The sequence below is a fragment of the Silene latifolia genome, chromosome 4 (genome assembly GCF_048544455.1).
Source record: "Silene latifolia isolate original U9 population chromosome 4, ASM4854445v1, whole genome shotgun sequence".
Taxonomy (NCBI): domain Eukaryota; kingdom Viridiplantae; phylum Streptophyta; class Magnoliopsida; order Caryophyllales; family Caryophyllaceae; genus Silene; species Silene latifolia.
Genome location: NC_133529.1, coordinates 110,979,877 through 110,995,460, shown reverse-complemented (window position 1 = coordinate 110,995,460; position 15,584 = coordinate 110,979,877). Strand labels below are relative to the sequence as shown.

The 15,584-nt window shown below is 35.6% G+C and overlaps 2 protein-coding genes across 3 annotated transcripts; one reads left to right on the top strand and one right to left on the bottom strand.

Moving 5' to 3' along the window:
- Positions 1–3,907: 3,907 nt before the first annotated feature.
- On the top strand, positions 3,908–11,162 carry LOC141653832 (acetylornithine deacetylase-like). 2 transcript variants are annotated; one of them, XM_074461697.1, is made up of 11 exons: positions 3,908–4,318; positions 7,823–8,067; positions 8,214–8,322; positions 9,520–9,658; positions 9,813–9,870; positions 9,962–9,979; positions 10,078–10,200; positions 10,280–10,433; positions 10,665–10,698; positions 10,783–10,900; positions 10,972–11,162. In XM_074461697.1, exons 1-10 carry the CDS (start codon positions 3,989–3,991, stop codon positions 10,884–10,886), a joined length of 1,314 nt encoding a protein of 437 aa, XP_074317798.1. In that variant the 5' UTR covers positions 3,908–3,988; the 3' UTR covers positions 10,887–10,900; positions 10,972–11,162. The 2 variants fall into 2 exon arrangements, with proteins under 2 accessions (XP_074317798.1, XP_074317797.1); XM_074461696.1 differs by having other exon boundaries at positions 10,783–11,162.
- Positions 11,163–11,570: 408 nt separating this feature from the next.
- LOC141653831 (uncharacterized) lies at positions 11,571–15,302 on the bottom strand. Its single transcript, XM_074461694.1, has 9 exons — positions 14,694–15,302; positions 13,683–13,834; positions 13,395–13,490; positions 13,232–13,294; positions 12,993–13,061; positions 12,810–12,912; positions 12,662–12,733; positions 12,047–12,135; positions 11,571–11,942 (listed from the first exon to the last, which is right to left on the bottom strand). Exons 1-9 carry the CDS (start codon positions 15,040–15,042, stop codon positions 11,787–11,789), a joined length of 1,149 nt encoding a protein of 382 aa, XP_074317795.1. The 5' UTR covers positions 15,043–15,302; the 3' UTR covers positions 11,571–11,786.
- Between the last annotated feature and the right edge of the window lie 282 nt (positions 15,303–15,584).

Sequence of the window (15,584 nt, the reverse complement as noted above, 5' to 3'; positions counted from 1 at the left end):
TAGCCAGATTTCCACTGCTTGCTCTTGGTTTTACAAGACCTTCACTTAAGGTCAGTGGTGTAATCCAAGCTAGATCTATTTACACCAATCGAGCACAGTAGTCTCCTCTAGACTTCCCTTGAAAAGGAGCATCTAAAAAATTAAATACATGTTTGTGGCGTTCAAGAGCACATTTGCACATAGAACACCCATTCATAATTATCATACCTCTCTTGCTAATATTATCGGCAGTCGGTAGATTTTGTTTTTTTTTTGTTTTTTTTTTTGCAGCAGCTAATACTCCAACAAATTCATGCTTGGGGAGACCTTCAAGGAACCAAGAGGAATTAGTCCATAGAAGCTTTGGGTGACCTTGCCTAATGAGATTGCAAGTAGTAGAAATGGAGAACTTGACACCTTTTACGCAGTAGTAGTGTTTTATTCCAAGAAAGGAGCTCCTTAATATTAAAACCCCTTCAATTTCAGGATTACAAATACACTTTCAACTCTTAATCACCATACGGGTATGTCCCTTGTTATACCCTATAGAAAGTCCTTACAAAACTTATTAGTCATCGTAGCGACCCTCTTCAGTAACAAGATACTATTACACCAAAAATTCTCTACTCGCTCCAAAGATAATATAACTAATATGTTGAGCCTTACCCGCGTAGGAAAGCTCATGCATGTAATTGAGAAGACCAATGATGCACTATGCTGTGAATTTTATCAATAAGCTAAGGAAATTAAACATATAAGTAGTGAATTTACCAATGTGAAGGGGTAAACCTGGATACCTGAATAGGAAAGAGCTCTCAACATAATCAGTAGCATACAATATGCCATCTTTTCAGAATTCTTCTAACTCTTCCAAGATACACATTTGTCTTATCAGTATTGGCATGAAGAGCAAAACACATAGCAAAGTTTTCCAAAATACCATTTACAGCACAAACAGAAGGAACATTACCTCAAGTAAAAACTATCAAATTATCTTTTAAAGTGAGCTAAGTTGATTATGGCACACTTTGGATAATGATGATTGTTGAGAGACATTAGGCAACCTACAAAAGACCCCACATAAAGCGAGAGAATCTCCAAACCAAGGACAAAATGGGAGAAATCGGCTCCCCTTGCCTAATCCCACAAAAGAAAACAATAGAATTTTTTTATAGAATACCAAGTATTACTAATACAAGTTACAACCCAAAATCCACCTTGAAAACAGTAGGAAATTTGTAAACAGACAACATATTTAAAATAAATCCCAGTTGCAAGGAATGAAAAACTTCCCTAATGTCAACTTTTATAACACATCAAGGAGAAGTATCACCTTAAGCTTAGCCTAGGAAATAATGCTAAAATGGTTTGTTTTTTTTTATTTATTTTTCTCCCTAAATTCTTTTAGTATGAAGAAATTTAACCCTCCATATTTGTTCTTATAGAGTAAAATGAAAATAAAAATATATAGCATTATTTCATAGAGCTATATGATTGTATGAAATTAGAATCGCATCTCAACATATATATATATATATATATATATATATATATATATATATATATATATATATATATATATATATATATATATATATATATATTGTTTGATTTGGTGATAAGATTATGAGAAAGAGAAGAAGAAATTGGAGAAAGAGTTAATGAGATTCTAGGTGATTGAAGTTAAATTAAAATTCAAGTATTCAATCCTATTTTCAAATCAATCAAACATTAGAATGAACTAATCCACTTTAATATATCCAAAACTCTAAAGCAAAAATTGACATTATTAATATATTAAATACCAAAGATCTTTGTAACAGAGATTACGTAATTGTAGTGGACTTTTGAACATTTTTTTCTCTTAATGTTAAAAAATGACTTGTTATTGTATGTAGTTTGTGTTAAAATAATATGTTAATGAATGGGTCGATATATGTTCTTCAATTCTTTTTACTACCTAAAGCCATTAATAATAATCTGACCTGAATAACCTAACGTGTACTCAGACTTAAATAAAGGGTTTGAAATTAAGTCGCACTCGAATTGACTCGGCCTTAGTTGATTCCCCAATGTTTACGGTCACATTTTGACCATTGTCCTTGAATAGTTTGATTACGGCACAACCGAAATCAACCTCGACATTGATTTTTTTAGGCCCGAGGTAAAATAGTTTGTGCTCTTTTCAAAGAAAAGATATACAATATACTCCATCAATACTATATATTAAATCCAGAAACCAAGGGACTTCAATGTAATTAAAGAAAGTTATACAAATTAATTATACTATATAGTGTTAAATCACTAGCACCGTGTGATGGACCCGATTAAGGGATCTCAATGCAAATATTATATAGTTTGGGTTAAAATTAAATTAGATAGAAGTTTGGTAATTTTTCTAAACATTTGGAAGAGACTAAAACATGGTCAATTTCCTTAAAATAAAATAATTAATTAAGATGGTCAATTTCCTTAAAATAAAATAATTAATTAAGATGGTCAATTTCAAGGAGACTAAAAGAGAGAAGGTGCTCGGTAATTTTCCTAAATATTTATAGAAGACTAGAAGATGATCAATTTCCTTAAAATAAAATAATTAATTAGTATAAACATACACACTTATAGTATTAATTATTATCATCATAAAATTATATATTAAATTTGAAATCTATGCAATTTTATTAAGCTTTATAGTTTATTAGATGTACAGAGATGTTAGTTATTTAACATACAAAAATATAATATAAGTAGGTTATAAATAATTCAAGTTAGATTCCATAATATATAATATTGCATAATTCTTTCGATTTGATTTAACGCATATATGTAATATATTTATATAAATATATAATCCTCTTAAAATTGCATGCCTAAGTAGTAAAAGTAATTTCGTCAGTAAAGAAAAAAATTGTAGTAACATTGGATATAGTTATATGATAGTAATCACTCATTTGAATAGTAAAAGTAACAATATTATCAGCGAGATTAGTGACAATGGTAGAAACAACGGGAGTAGTGAAATAATCAATATTAATACAACAATAGTGAAAGTAACAATAATTACGGCGGGAGTAGTGAAATTATCAATATTAATGCGACAGTAGTGACAGTAACAATAACTACGGCGGGAGTAGTGAAAGTAACAATGATTACGGGAAAGTAGTGAAATGTCATTACTATTGTTTCATTGATAAGAGTAAAATATTAATAACGGGAGTAGTGAATTTGTCTCAAAATTTATTTCATCGTAATTTTAGGATATGTCATAAAAAAATATATTATTGATAAATTTATGAGTTATGCAATTTTAAATATTTTATTTAATGAAAAAAAAAATTAATGGTAAGTAGAGTAGCCCGGGCGAAGCCGGGCACCAATACTAGTATAATAGAAAAAAAAGAACAAAAAACTTAGAAAATTACCGTTCATGGACTATACAACCAGTTGTAATAATAGAATCCGAACTTTATAACAAACTTTACAAGTTTTGTTTTAAAAGAATACGAGATTTATTGTAAAGTTTATGAGTTTATAATTAACCATAGAAAAATTTTGGAAAAGCTCAGAAATTTTTTGGAAAAGTTGTTCAGATAGATGTATGTTGGTTGTATAATGCTATTATACAATTGGATGTATAAAATCTTATTTGTGATCTAAATTGGGTACCTTTCAAGCTTGGACTCTAGGTCATCGGCCCTTGAACAACTCTTAGGATGGGGTTTGCTGAAAATAACCCGAATCTAGAATAATCTAACCTGCCAGTCTCAATCCGAATTCTTGGGAACTCATAATAACTTGACCCGAGTCAAACCCGACCCATTTACCACGTCAACCCCGGCCAACAAGGAAACAAAAAAGAAAAAAAAAATTGTGTGGGCTTTATTGTACACTCACCCCGGCGAAGTCATGGACTGACCTTAAATATCAGAATGACATAGCTTCCGTAAGCAGTCATAGAAGTAAACATCCCAAACCTTAACTTCTGTGTAGTTCTCTACAATCAACAAGAATGGCATCATCAGACCTAAAACAAATACTAGGTGAACTAAACAAAGATTCATTCATAACACTCCTTACTAAACTAATTGGAGAATCTAAGTACTTACAAAACAACCCACCTGATTTAATCCCTGAAGAAGACAGAGTTGTTAATCATTTACTTGAGGTTCTTTCACCTCTTTCCACTTCTTCTGGAGGTGGGCCCCTCGTTATTAATCATGCCACTTATTATCCTAAAAGAGGAAACCTTATTGTTACATACCCCGGTACTGAACCTGGGAAAGTTGTCTCCTTTGTTGGTTGTCATATGGATGTTGTCACTGCTGATCCTTCTGATTGGGTATGTTTTGTTTTCTATAGAAATATTGCTTCTTTTATTGATTATGATTGTTGATAGGGTTTGTAGATTGAGTTTTTGTTTCTGGGTATGTTCAATTGGGTTTTGGTAGATGCTATGTGTCATGTGTGCTATATTGTGGTGATGATTGTGGGTTTAATTTTATAAAGATTGAATCTTAAGAAATGATGCTAAGATTATTAAGCCCGCCGTCCTGATCATTTGTTTACCTTTGGTTTTGGCACAAAGGCCAAGTAAAGAATTGCCAATCAAAGGCATCCTCAAAACAGAAAGGTAAACAATAGACTGAGACACCCAAAAATGGGATAAAGAAACAAATGATCAGGACGGAGGGAGTATTTTTTAGCAAGTTTTGATTTTGTGTTGATTATGATTGTTGGAAGGATATTTAGATTGAGTTTTTGTTTCTGGCTATGTTTAGTTTTGATTGAATTGGGTTTTGGTGGTTTTAGTTGATGCTAAATATGTTTACTTTTGATGACTGGATAGTTAACTCTTATAAAGATTGAATCTTTCTGATGAAATGATGTTAAGATTGCTATTTTGTTTTGAAAAATTATGGGTATTTGTTTGTCATTTGGTTAAGTAGGGTGATGATAGATGTTGGTTTGTGAAATATGATGTTGGATTGCTAATAATGATGTTGTGTGGGTATCTGGACTCTGTAATTTTCTGTTGATTGTATAAAGTTTGAATCTTTGTTTGTGGATTGAAATTTGTGTTTCTGAATTATAGATGTCAATGGAGGTTACTATTTCAGTTCCATACTTAAATTTATTGGTTCCATTGGATAATATTGGAGGATACTATTTCATGCTAGCTTGTAATTTTTGGCACTAGAATCGTCATATATACCGGATTTAGTTAGCTAAAAGGATCTGTTAAGAAGTGAGACTTGTTAAGCCCCGCTTGAATACTCGATTACCATGCACAGTTTATGATTTAAAGTGGGGTTTATGAGAGTTTTACCGGCTGTTCACTCCCCTATGTTACCATATATGTGTGGATGTCCCTAGATTCGATTGTGTGCATTGTGCAAATGCCTGGGGATATAGACCATTAGATCCTGCTATATAAATGAGACTTTGATATGTATTTCTATTTTCATATGTTATTGCGACACAATTTCACTATAGGTGTAGGGATTTTTGGTATGAGTCACTCACACAATAATAAATACAAGAATCAAGAAAATAACAAGGACACAATATTTACGAGGTTCACCAACTTGGCTACATCCTCACTATAGTCCGCACTAGGAATTTTATTGATCACTCAATATGAGGATACAAACTACATAGCATTTCGCTTCTTTTATAGCTACTCACAAGATATAACTTCACACCTAATAAGTACATGAAACTCTCTTATTAATTTCATGTGATCAATGAAAATAAGTTAGTTTAAGTTGAAACTTTATTCTCATATGTTTCTCTTGAAACATATCACTCCATAATGGAGGGAATTAATCCCAACAATCTCCCACCTCCCGACAATTATGGAGGTAACACCAACTTTCCTTTTCCACCTAATGCAACCATGTTCAACTCATGCCTCACGCAGGAGTCCAGCCAAGGTACTATCCAACCTCGACCCTTTAACATTCAAGTTTGTTCCCACCGGCAACCATACTTGTCGGGTTTCACTCATCGTTTGTCCGGGCGTGCACTCCCACCTAAACGAAACACCCTTACTTGCCTGACTAGAACTTCTTGAATTCCTGCACACATTTCAAATGCCGGTTTCATCGTGTGCGTTCTCGGACCACCTTACGCCTTCAAGTCACCGACTTTACTTCCACGGTACTTAGTGTAAGGCCCACTATGCATAGTTTTCGGATCCCACAACAAATCCCTTGAAACAATTTTATTCTTCATCCCTCCAGCAGTTATACTACTCATGTCACTACACCCTACAGTGGTGTACAAAGTTCCACTCCTAGTCCCCCAAGCTACAACAATAGCTTCCTTGACTATTTTTCAGGAACTTTCCTCAAAGACAACCTTGTAGTCTGCTTCATTGAGCTTTCCAACAAATGTCAATTTTTTTTTTCAAGTTCGGGATGAACATGACATCCGTTAGCTCCCACCTACCCCCAGTTGGGGTACGTATCTCAACATCACCTTTTCCCATAATCGGCACCGCTTTACCATTTGCCAAGTAAGCAGTACCACACCTTCCATTAATAAATTTATGAAAGGAATTTTTATCTGGAGAAGCATGAAATGATACACCAGAGTCTAAAATACCCAAGACTCAATCGGATCTTCGACACTCACTGCCAAAAGATCACCTTCATCCTCCACACCTAGCGCTTATCTATCCAATTTTCCTCAACATTCCTTTTCCATGGAATCCGGCTTCGTGCCTTCCAAAGGAACATATAGATTCTTTGAATACAAATAATCCATTATTTGCATTTTCCATAAACAAAATTTTTCCCAACGAATTTATCGAACAAAATTTTGCCTCATTTCATTATTGTGAAATTTTAGTGGATCGCTCTTCCCTCACCCGCCCAACCGGGCTCTGATACCAGTTTGTAGGGATTTTTGGTATGAGTCACTCACACAATAATAAATACAAGAATCAAGAAAATAACAAGGACACAATATTTACGAGGTTCACCAACTTGGCTACATCCTCACTATAGTCCGCACTAGGAATTTTATTGATCACTCAATATGAGGATACAAACTACATAGCATTTCGCTTCTTTTATAGCTACTCACAAGATATAACTTCACACCTAATAAGTACATGAAACTCTCTTATTAATTTCATGTGATCAATGAAAATAAGTTAGTTTAAGTTGAAACTTTATTCTCATATGTTTCTCTTGAAACATATCACTCCATAATGGAGGGAATTAATCCCAACAATAGGTATCATGAAAGGAGTTAGTAAAACCGTCTTAAGCTCACAATACTGTCACTACAGCTAGCATTACTTTAATAACATGTAAAAAAGCATATAAATGAGACTTTGATGTGAATTTTTGTCCAGAAATACACTCTTTGTACTTATTAACACAAGGACAAGGCTATGTTGCTCGAACTCTTTAATATGACCTCGCGTACCCGTGTCGGACACTGGACACTCGGACATGGGTAGGACACTCAGATACTTCATTTTAGACCAAAAACACGATTTTTTTTTATAAAATAGACGAATCCGACACTTGGACACGTACCCGTGTCGGATACTTCTAACCGAGTCCGAGCAACATAGGGACAAGGTTTCGTATGTCCAATCCGCCTTACTTCGCCATGGGCACGAGCCTTTGCAACTCTAGGTTAAAACTGATGATGCCGAGTTGTTGGATCCATTTTGATCTTCTGCCACAAATTTTTTTTCCCTTTTTTCTAAGCCGGAACATTCTTTGAATTTCTTTTTGATGCTCAAGCTTTCTGTTTCCTGTTTATCATGTGCCTGAAAGGTCTGTGCATGAGATAAGTACGTAAATAATTTTGGGTATATTTGTAGGAGTTTGATCCTTTCTCATTGAGCATCGAGGGTGATAAACTTAGAGGAAGAGGTACTACAGACTGTTTGGGACATGTTGCCTTAGTGACTGAACTAATGAAGAAGCTGGCGGAGACAAAACCAAAATTGAAGTCAACTGTGGTTGCGGTTTTCATAGCCAATGAGGAAAATTCAGCAATAACAGGTGTTGGTGTTGATGCACTTGCTAAGGATGGACTGTTAGATTGCTTGAAGGGAGGCCCTTTGTATGCATCTTTGAATCTATTTTCTTCTATGAATTATCGTCATTATTATTGGTGTCATATGAGTGATATGACTATGAGTCATGACTGGCTTTTGTGCAGAACAAAATGATCAAGCTTTTGATTTCTCTGGTCCTGTTTATCTTTAGGTTTTGGATTGACACAGCAGATAAACAACCTTGCATTGGTACGGGCGGTGTGATACCTTGGAAATTGCTAGGTACTGGAAAGCTTTTTCACAGTGGTCTTGCAAATAAGGTATTGTTTCAGAGTTTTTAATGAAAGATATCCATACCGAGCCTTCGACTTTCTTAGTTCTCATCACAATGACTCATTTTTGCTTCTAGTTAGAGAGCCTCTAATACCACTCTTTTTTTGACTGTCCACTGGTTCCCCCTCTCACATGATTAGCCACTTTTCGAGTGGTTTTATGTGTTCCTTAGTTTTATTGCCAAAGTACATTGACACTTTCTAGTACTCCCTCCGTCCCGGTCATTTGTTTACCTATTCCATTTTAGGGCGTCTCAAGTCATTTGTTTACCTTTCTATATTAGGTAGGTTTTTTATGGGTAATTTGATCATACACATTCATTATAGTCCACTTGTCATCCACCAACCACCACCATAAACGGTCCCCTCCCCTTTCCTTGGTCTTTGTGCCAAAACCAAAGGTAAACAAATGACAGGAACGGAGGGAGTAGCTTTTAAGATTGACATGACCTAATCGTTTAACATGAGGTCCTTTTCTATATTATATGCTGTATTAAATAGTGTAGGTTAAGTTTTGCAAGTCTGAACTTAGATCGTTGTTACCTAGTAACTTTGATTGGTTTTGGTGTTTAATATGTTTCTTGAGTAACACCGCCTTTGTTACCTAGTTACATTGACTGGTCGTGGTGGTTAATAAAGTAACAACAACAGTACCCCAAGGTCTCCCGCAAGTAGCGGGGTAAGAGGGCTTAGATGCACGCAACATTATCTCAGTGTTTTCAACACAGAGACTATTTGAGTGACCCATAATGAAAACTGGCATCTGATTTCTACTAATTAATTAACAATTAAATAAGTGCAACTACTTTAGGGGGTTACTTTTACCTTTTTCCATCATAGTCTATTGATAAAGATTTTTGTGTCTTTGGCTCCACTGGAAACAATGGAAAATGTTTCTTGTGTTGTGAAAATTATGCTTGTAACAATGACACCCAAATGCAATCATGTTTTTTCGTCGATGCTAATTTCTCTACTTGAGTATATTTCGGGAGTAGGTTTGCGTCATATGTCAGTTTGAACTTGAATTATATTGTTTGAAGTCATCGTTAGCCATATCACAAATTCTTAACCTCAAAACAATTTTAATAGGGCACGGGAAAAGATAGTATTGTGGTGCAGCATCTGATGTCTGTTTATAGCATAAATACTCCGTCATATACAATAACATGATTACATGCTAATCAGGCAATAAATGCTATGGAGCTGACCATGGATGCACTTAAAGAGATCCAGCTGCGGTTTTATAGAGATTACCCTGCGCACCCGAAGGAAGCAGTGTATGGATTTGCAACCCCATCAACTATGAAACCAACTCAATGGAGTTGTAAGTATTTGCTTTTTGAGCTATCAGACTTGTAAATACTTGATTACTTTTCATTGAATTGATTCGTCTCACTTTTAAGTCCGTCTCATATAAGCTTTTGTGGATTTGTGATGCCTTACGATTTTCTACTCTGCGTTGATTCCATCTATTTCAGATCCTGGAGGTGGTAATAACCAGATCCCTGGTGAGTGTACAATATGCGGTGATGTCAGGTATTTTACCTATCCATATTCCGGTATCATCTTGTGGACTTTTACCTTATTTTCTCTTGAAAAATTTCTGATGATCTCATTATTCTTGCAGGCTGACTCCCTTCTACGAGTAAGCAAGATCCCACTTTTACTACGTTGATGACTTCCATTTTTTTTTTTTTTTTTTTTGCTTCTCTTATGCCGAATGTTTTGTTCATTCTCTTGCAGTGTGGCTGATTGTATGAAAAAACTTCAAGAATATGTGGATGACATAAATTCTAACATTGAGAAGCTGGAAACAAGAGGACCAGTTTCCAAATACGTACTACCCGATGAAAAATTACGTGGGAGGTTGCTACCTCTTCATCCTAGTTTCTTGGAATAGTCCTTTTTTCTCGTTTTTATGTTCACATCTGCTCTTGTTTTCCAGATTAACAATATCTTTTGACGAGCCCAACTCTGGTGTTGCTTGTGATCTCAATTCTCGTGGCTTTCACGTTTTATGCAAGGCTACTGAAGAAGTTGTTGGTCATGTCAAACCCTACTCTATTACCGGAAGCTTGCCACTAATTCGTGATCTACAGGTGAGAACTATATTGTACCACCGTTCTCTTGTCTTCTTGGTTGCTCTAACCAATACTACTCTGTCTTGGCCAATAGTTTACGTATTTCATTTTGGTTTGCCGGTAGTCTATGCTTCAGTATTTAGGCATGTTTAGTGTGGTGGAGTCGTGGAGATTGAGTTTTGCATGTTCTTTTTAAGAAAAAACTGATCCAACATATGATCATTATTTACTCGTTTACTTGTGTTTTAGGATCAAGGGTTCGACGTTCAAACATGTGGCTATGGTAAGTGGTGGTTCCTTTTTCATGTGTTGTTGAGCAAATTCACCAAACATGATGTGGTCTTATGTAATCTTCGTTTGGTTTCAGGTTTAACAGCCACTTACCATGCTAGGAACGAATACTGCTTTCTCTCTGACATGTGTGAAGGCTACCGAGTGTTTGCTAGTGTCATCGCTCAATTAGAAGATTAAACCCAGTAATCGGAGCATCATATTTATAGCGTTAAACTTTCTATATATGCATTACAGATACTAGCATTAGAGAACAGTCTCTCAGATTAAAACTACACCGCTCCATTGTCCATGATACATTTTTAGCTTTAATTAATGTGACTGAAGGTTCACCATAATCTACTTTGTAATGTCATTCTCAATAACGTGATGTTCTAATGCAAAAAATATATTGAAACTACTGTTTTGATTACTTGCCCGACTTTTATCAGTCTTTTACGCCTTTTGCTCTTGAAATTTCATGAATAGCGGAGCTACTGCATTTCGGATGACCGAGTGAATGCACTTTTTGAAGAACTCTTGTATATTTTCATTCTGATTCTTTTGCCTCATGGGAGACGTGGAGGCATTTTATATTCTAACGACACGCTGGATTTCAAATTCAGACCATGAATGCCGCAGCACAAACACTTGCTAAGTTCCCCAACATATACATCCATTGTCGTTCAATCAGGTTCTCAGACTAGTTCCAAAAAACTGACCGTCTTGTCCGAAATATTTCCGAGATGCCCGAGCTCTCGTTAAAACATCTGGAAAATTTCCTCATCATAGAAACACAAAAATAAGTACTCTCCTGTCGAAGTCTATTGGTTACATTAGCTCCAGGAACATACCAGAGGAGCAAAAAGAGTAAAAAGAGTAGTGTTATCAAACAAACTGAAGTTATATCTACTACAAAACCTATTCCGTCACGAAATTCAAGTACAAAATACTGGAGTATCTTATTTTCTGCCCCACATATATACAAAGTTTAAGGTATACACTATTTCAAAGTATATATGTTTACTACTGTGTATATGATATGATATTAATAACTAAACTCCCTGTATACTGTACACTTGAATGCAACTTCCAAGCTCATCACATATTATCAGTCCGATTCTTCTTTTCCGACTTAAGTTGCTGGATTCTTTGCCTTAACTTTCGTCTATGATCATGAATCTTCCACAACCCATGTCCTAAAACGACAGTCGAGTATATACCATGGGTGATAATTGGCGCCAGGAGATTATTTGTCTGTTGAGAACCAACATATATTTGAGTTAACTGTAAAATGCTAACCAGGTAGATGAAGGGGTGGGTATGTTGTCATCTCAAACACTAGAGAGTCAAAACCATACCTGGTTCCACTCAAATCCAAGGTATAGAGCCAAAATGCCTTCGAGAAGGGGCGAGTATATTCTCTTCATTTGCCTCCGCTCATACCAGGCTGTGTAACATTGACACAAGAGTCAAGTCGCAAACACCCCAGATTGATAGTTTAAATAGGAATCACAACGCTAGGTTGGCACATACTCTCATCGACAAAATACATTTCTATCAGGAGAAAGCTTGAAAAAATGATGACACGATATTTTACATACAGCGACAGTTGCTCGAAACTGACCCAATAATAGTATAATACACTCACGAATTATACCGAAAACCAAATGACTACAGCACAAAAGCATATTATATATCTGAACTGACTTCAAAGTTCGAAGGACCTGACCCACAAATAATCCGTTTATCTGTCTACTCAAAGCTCGCCTACACCAAGGTAGGGTACGGGGGTCCTGGATGACACGGAGTAACCCTGATCATGAAAGCACATAGAAGACTACAACGAACTTATTTCCGTATGCCCCATAGTCAGATTTGATAATTTTTCAAGCCCAATGTAAGAGAGTAACACGAGAAAGAGAGTAGACTGTTGAGACTTGAGACTGTCACGTTCAAAGAAAAAAAAAACATACCTGCAAAAAGCTTTTTTAAGTCCTGACGACCAGAACGAGATTGTAAAACAGGTGCAACCACGTATGTAGGATCTGAAATCAAAAGAAACCAATTTAGGACACCCTTCACTCCACGACTTAGCTCTTTAATCCAGTAGATAGAAGTTACCTTTTGGTGAGGCGGCTATATAATACAGAGAACCAGTAAGGGCAGCAGTAAATACAGCTGCAAATGCCTGAGCAAATGGCACAAATGGGGGTAACACACCCGTCTGCACAGCAAGTATCAATGTCAATCAATGTTGAAAATTTTGGATATCACGAGAAAAGGTCAAGTGAAGAGATCATTTACCAGAGCTGCCATTCCTTGAGCATCTGTTACCAAGGAATTTCCTCTGAGGAATATATCAGCCAGAGCACCCTACAAGGAGTCACGATTGAACAATCCGCCCTTCAGATGTTTATATCTAACAATGCTATAGATTTGACTCTTAACCTTCATTCTATGGTGGCTAACAAGTTTAAGTTTAGTCTTAAAAATTGGCTGCTACTCAGTTTCGTAAGACCCAGAGCATCAAAATGTTAACAAACCTGGACAGCAGCTCGGTAGAAGAGCTCCTCTCCAACTGAACTTGCAGCGACAATGAGTATAAACTGCAAAATGGGGAAATGTTGGTCCAACTGTCCCAGTTTTGGCAAAAACATATACCATTTGAGCAATCTTGGACTCTTTAAGGTGAGAAAAAATGTGCACCTGCCATGGTGACATCCCATAGAAGAAGCTCCGGAGCTCCTCATCCTCCACATCTCTTATTGCGCGAGCATGTGGTGATAGCTTCACAACTTCATCCTGCAGTCAGTTATCAGAGGTTGTCTCAGATATGTATACAAAAAAGAGACCACAAACTGAGACAAGGGTCTGAGAGACCATTGTTACTCAAACTGAATTACGAGTATCTGACACAAATGCCTGTCAAAGTTTTGAATCAACTATGTCATATAAGAAGAAGCTTCAGAGTAATTTTATGAGAGAAATACATACATCTAATATAAAAAGGAGAGCCATGATAGGGGGTGTTGCGTATCCAAGTCCTTGTATGACTGCATCAAAGGATAGTTGGAATCCTCCATAGATATCATTCCCAGTAAGGGAACATATGAAGTTTCCAGCAACGGCCATAGCACCATATATACCTAGGTTTAGTTAAACAACCAACCAATCATCAGCATATAGCTAACACCTCCAAAATCAAAACGATAAATTAACAACTCGATAACAAGGCATATTTAACATGTTAGGTTCATATAGCTCCAAATACTATTCACAAAACATTTTCCTCATCAAGAAAAACATCTAACACAAAAGGAAGGAACACTATTTCTTACTAGTTTGTATTTGTTACCCTAAAATTATCATCGATTTAAATATCTAAACCCAACTTCCTAAGGCACTACAAATATCATAATTCCAAAAGCAACCAAGAATAAATCGAATACCTAAATCTTGCCTTATACTTCCTCCATTCAACTCCACTCTACCTATTTCTATTTTCTACACTATTCACAAATACACATTCAATTTCGCTTTTCTCTCAATACATAAGTGAAAATACATTCATGTGGGATCTTGTTTGATTCGTCTTTACGAGTACACTAAAAATATCTATTTTTTATAATTTTTGCAAATATGTAGCTAACGATATTTACCGCGTAAAACACGCGTTGGCAAACGTGAAAAAGTAAAGTGGTAGAGTGGAGTTGAATGGAGGAAGTACCAAATACAATAATTTCATGTTCCCTTATTTTCAACCAACCAAACCCATCTCATAACGTAACTAACTACTCCCTCCGTCTCATTTATTTGTTTACTTTTTCTTATTCATTGTGATGAGTGTTTTAATCAAAGGTAAACAAATGATTTATGAGACAGAGGGAGTAAGAGTTAAAACTATGACATAATTGGCAAATTTAATTTAGTTAAAAGAAAAAACACTTTAATTTTGAAAAAGGTAAACAATCAAATGAAAGGGAAGACGTAAGAAAAAAAGAGTACCAATTCCATAACTAAGGCGAACAACAGCACCAATCTTTTCCCAAACAGGGAAATCAGAAGAAGTAGCAGTAGCATCAGCAACAGCAAAGCTTTGATTAAAACTGGTAACCTCCATAGTTGATCCACTAAACCTTCCACCATCGCCAATTTTTCTTTCTCCATCACTACTTCTCTCTACTGTCGCCCTCACACTAACACCTGCACCTCCACCATACCTGATTCTTCCTCTACTCCTACTCCTCGTTGACTTTTGTTGGAAAATGTCAAAGCTCAAACACCCTGTGTTTGCTGCTTTAAACGACGTCGTTGGTGGGTGTGGGGCCCTTGATATTAGTGGTAGTGACTCCATTAATATACTACTTGCATAGCTTAAATAGAATAGAATAGAATAATATGCTCTCTTGTATTATAGGAGTAATAAAGTTAGCAAAAAAAATGGTGATGTTTTTGTAGAGTTAGAAGAAAAGGGACAAAAGTGGGAGTTTGTGGACGTGTGTTGTTGTTGACGACTACTTGATGTTGTAGTAGTCAAGTGTTAGTGTTTGTCTATCGAAGTTTTTTTAGAGAGAGATATCTATGACAGCCTATCATTGTTCGACATGTGGAGATAATGTTGCATCTTATTGGATTATCTTATTATATGTTGATTAGGAGTAAGGGGAGGTTAATTACTTCATTTTTTAGGATTAGTGAGAAATGGATTTTTGGTATGTGAAATGACCGTTATTAAAAATTATAGAATAGGATAGTGTAAAATGATTTTTTTACGGGTTAATATCTCATTTATATTACTCATAGACAAATAAATGTTTTTATTATATATAAAAGGACATTTTCACACAGGTTACCTTAAGCAATTATTAGTTCATTACAATTATTTTGTTATTCAAC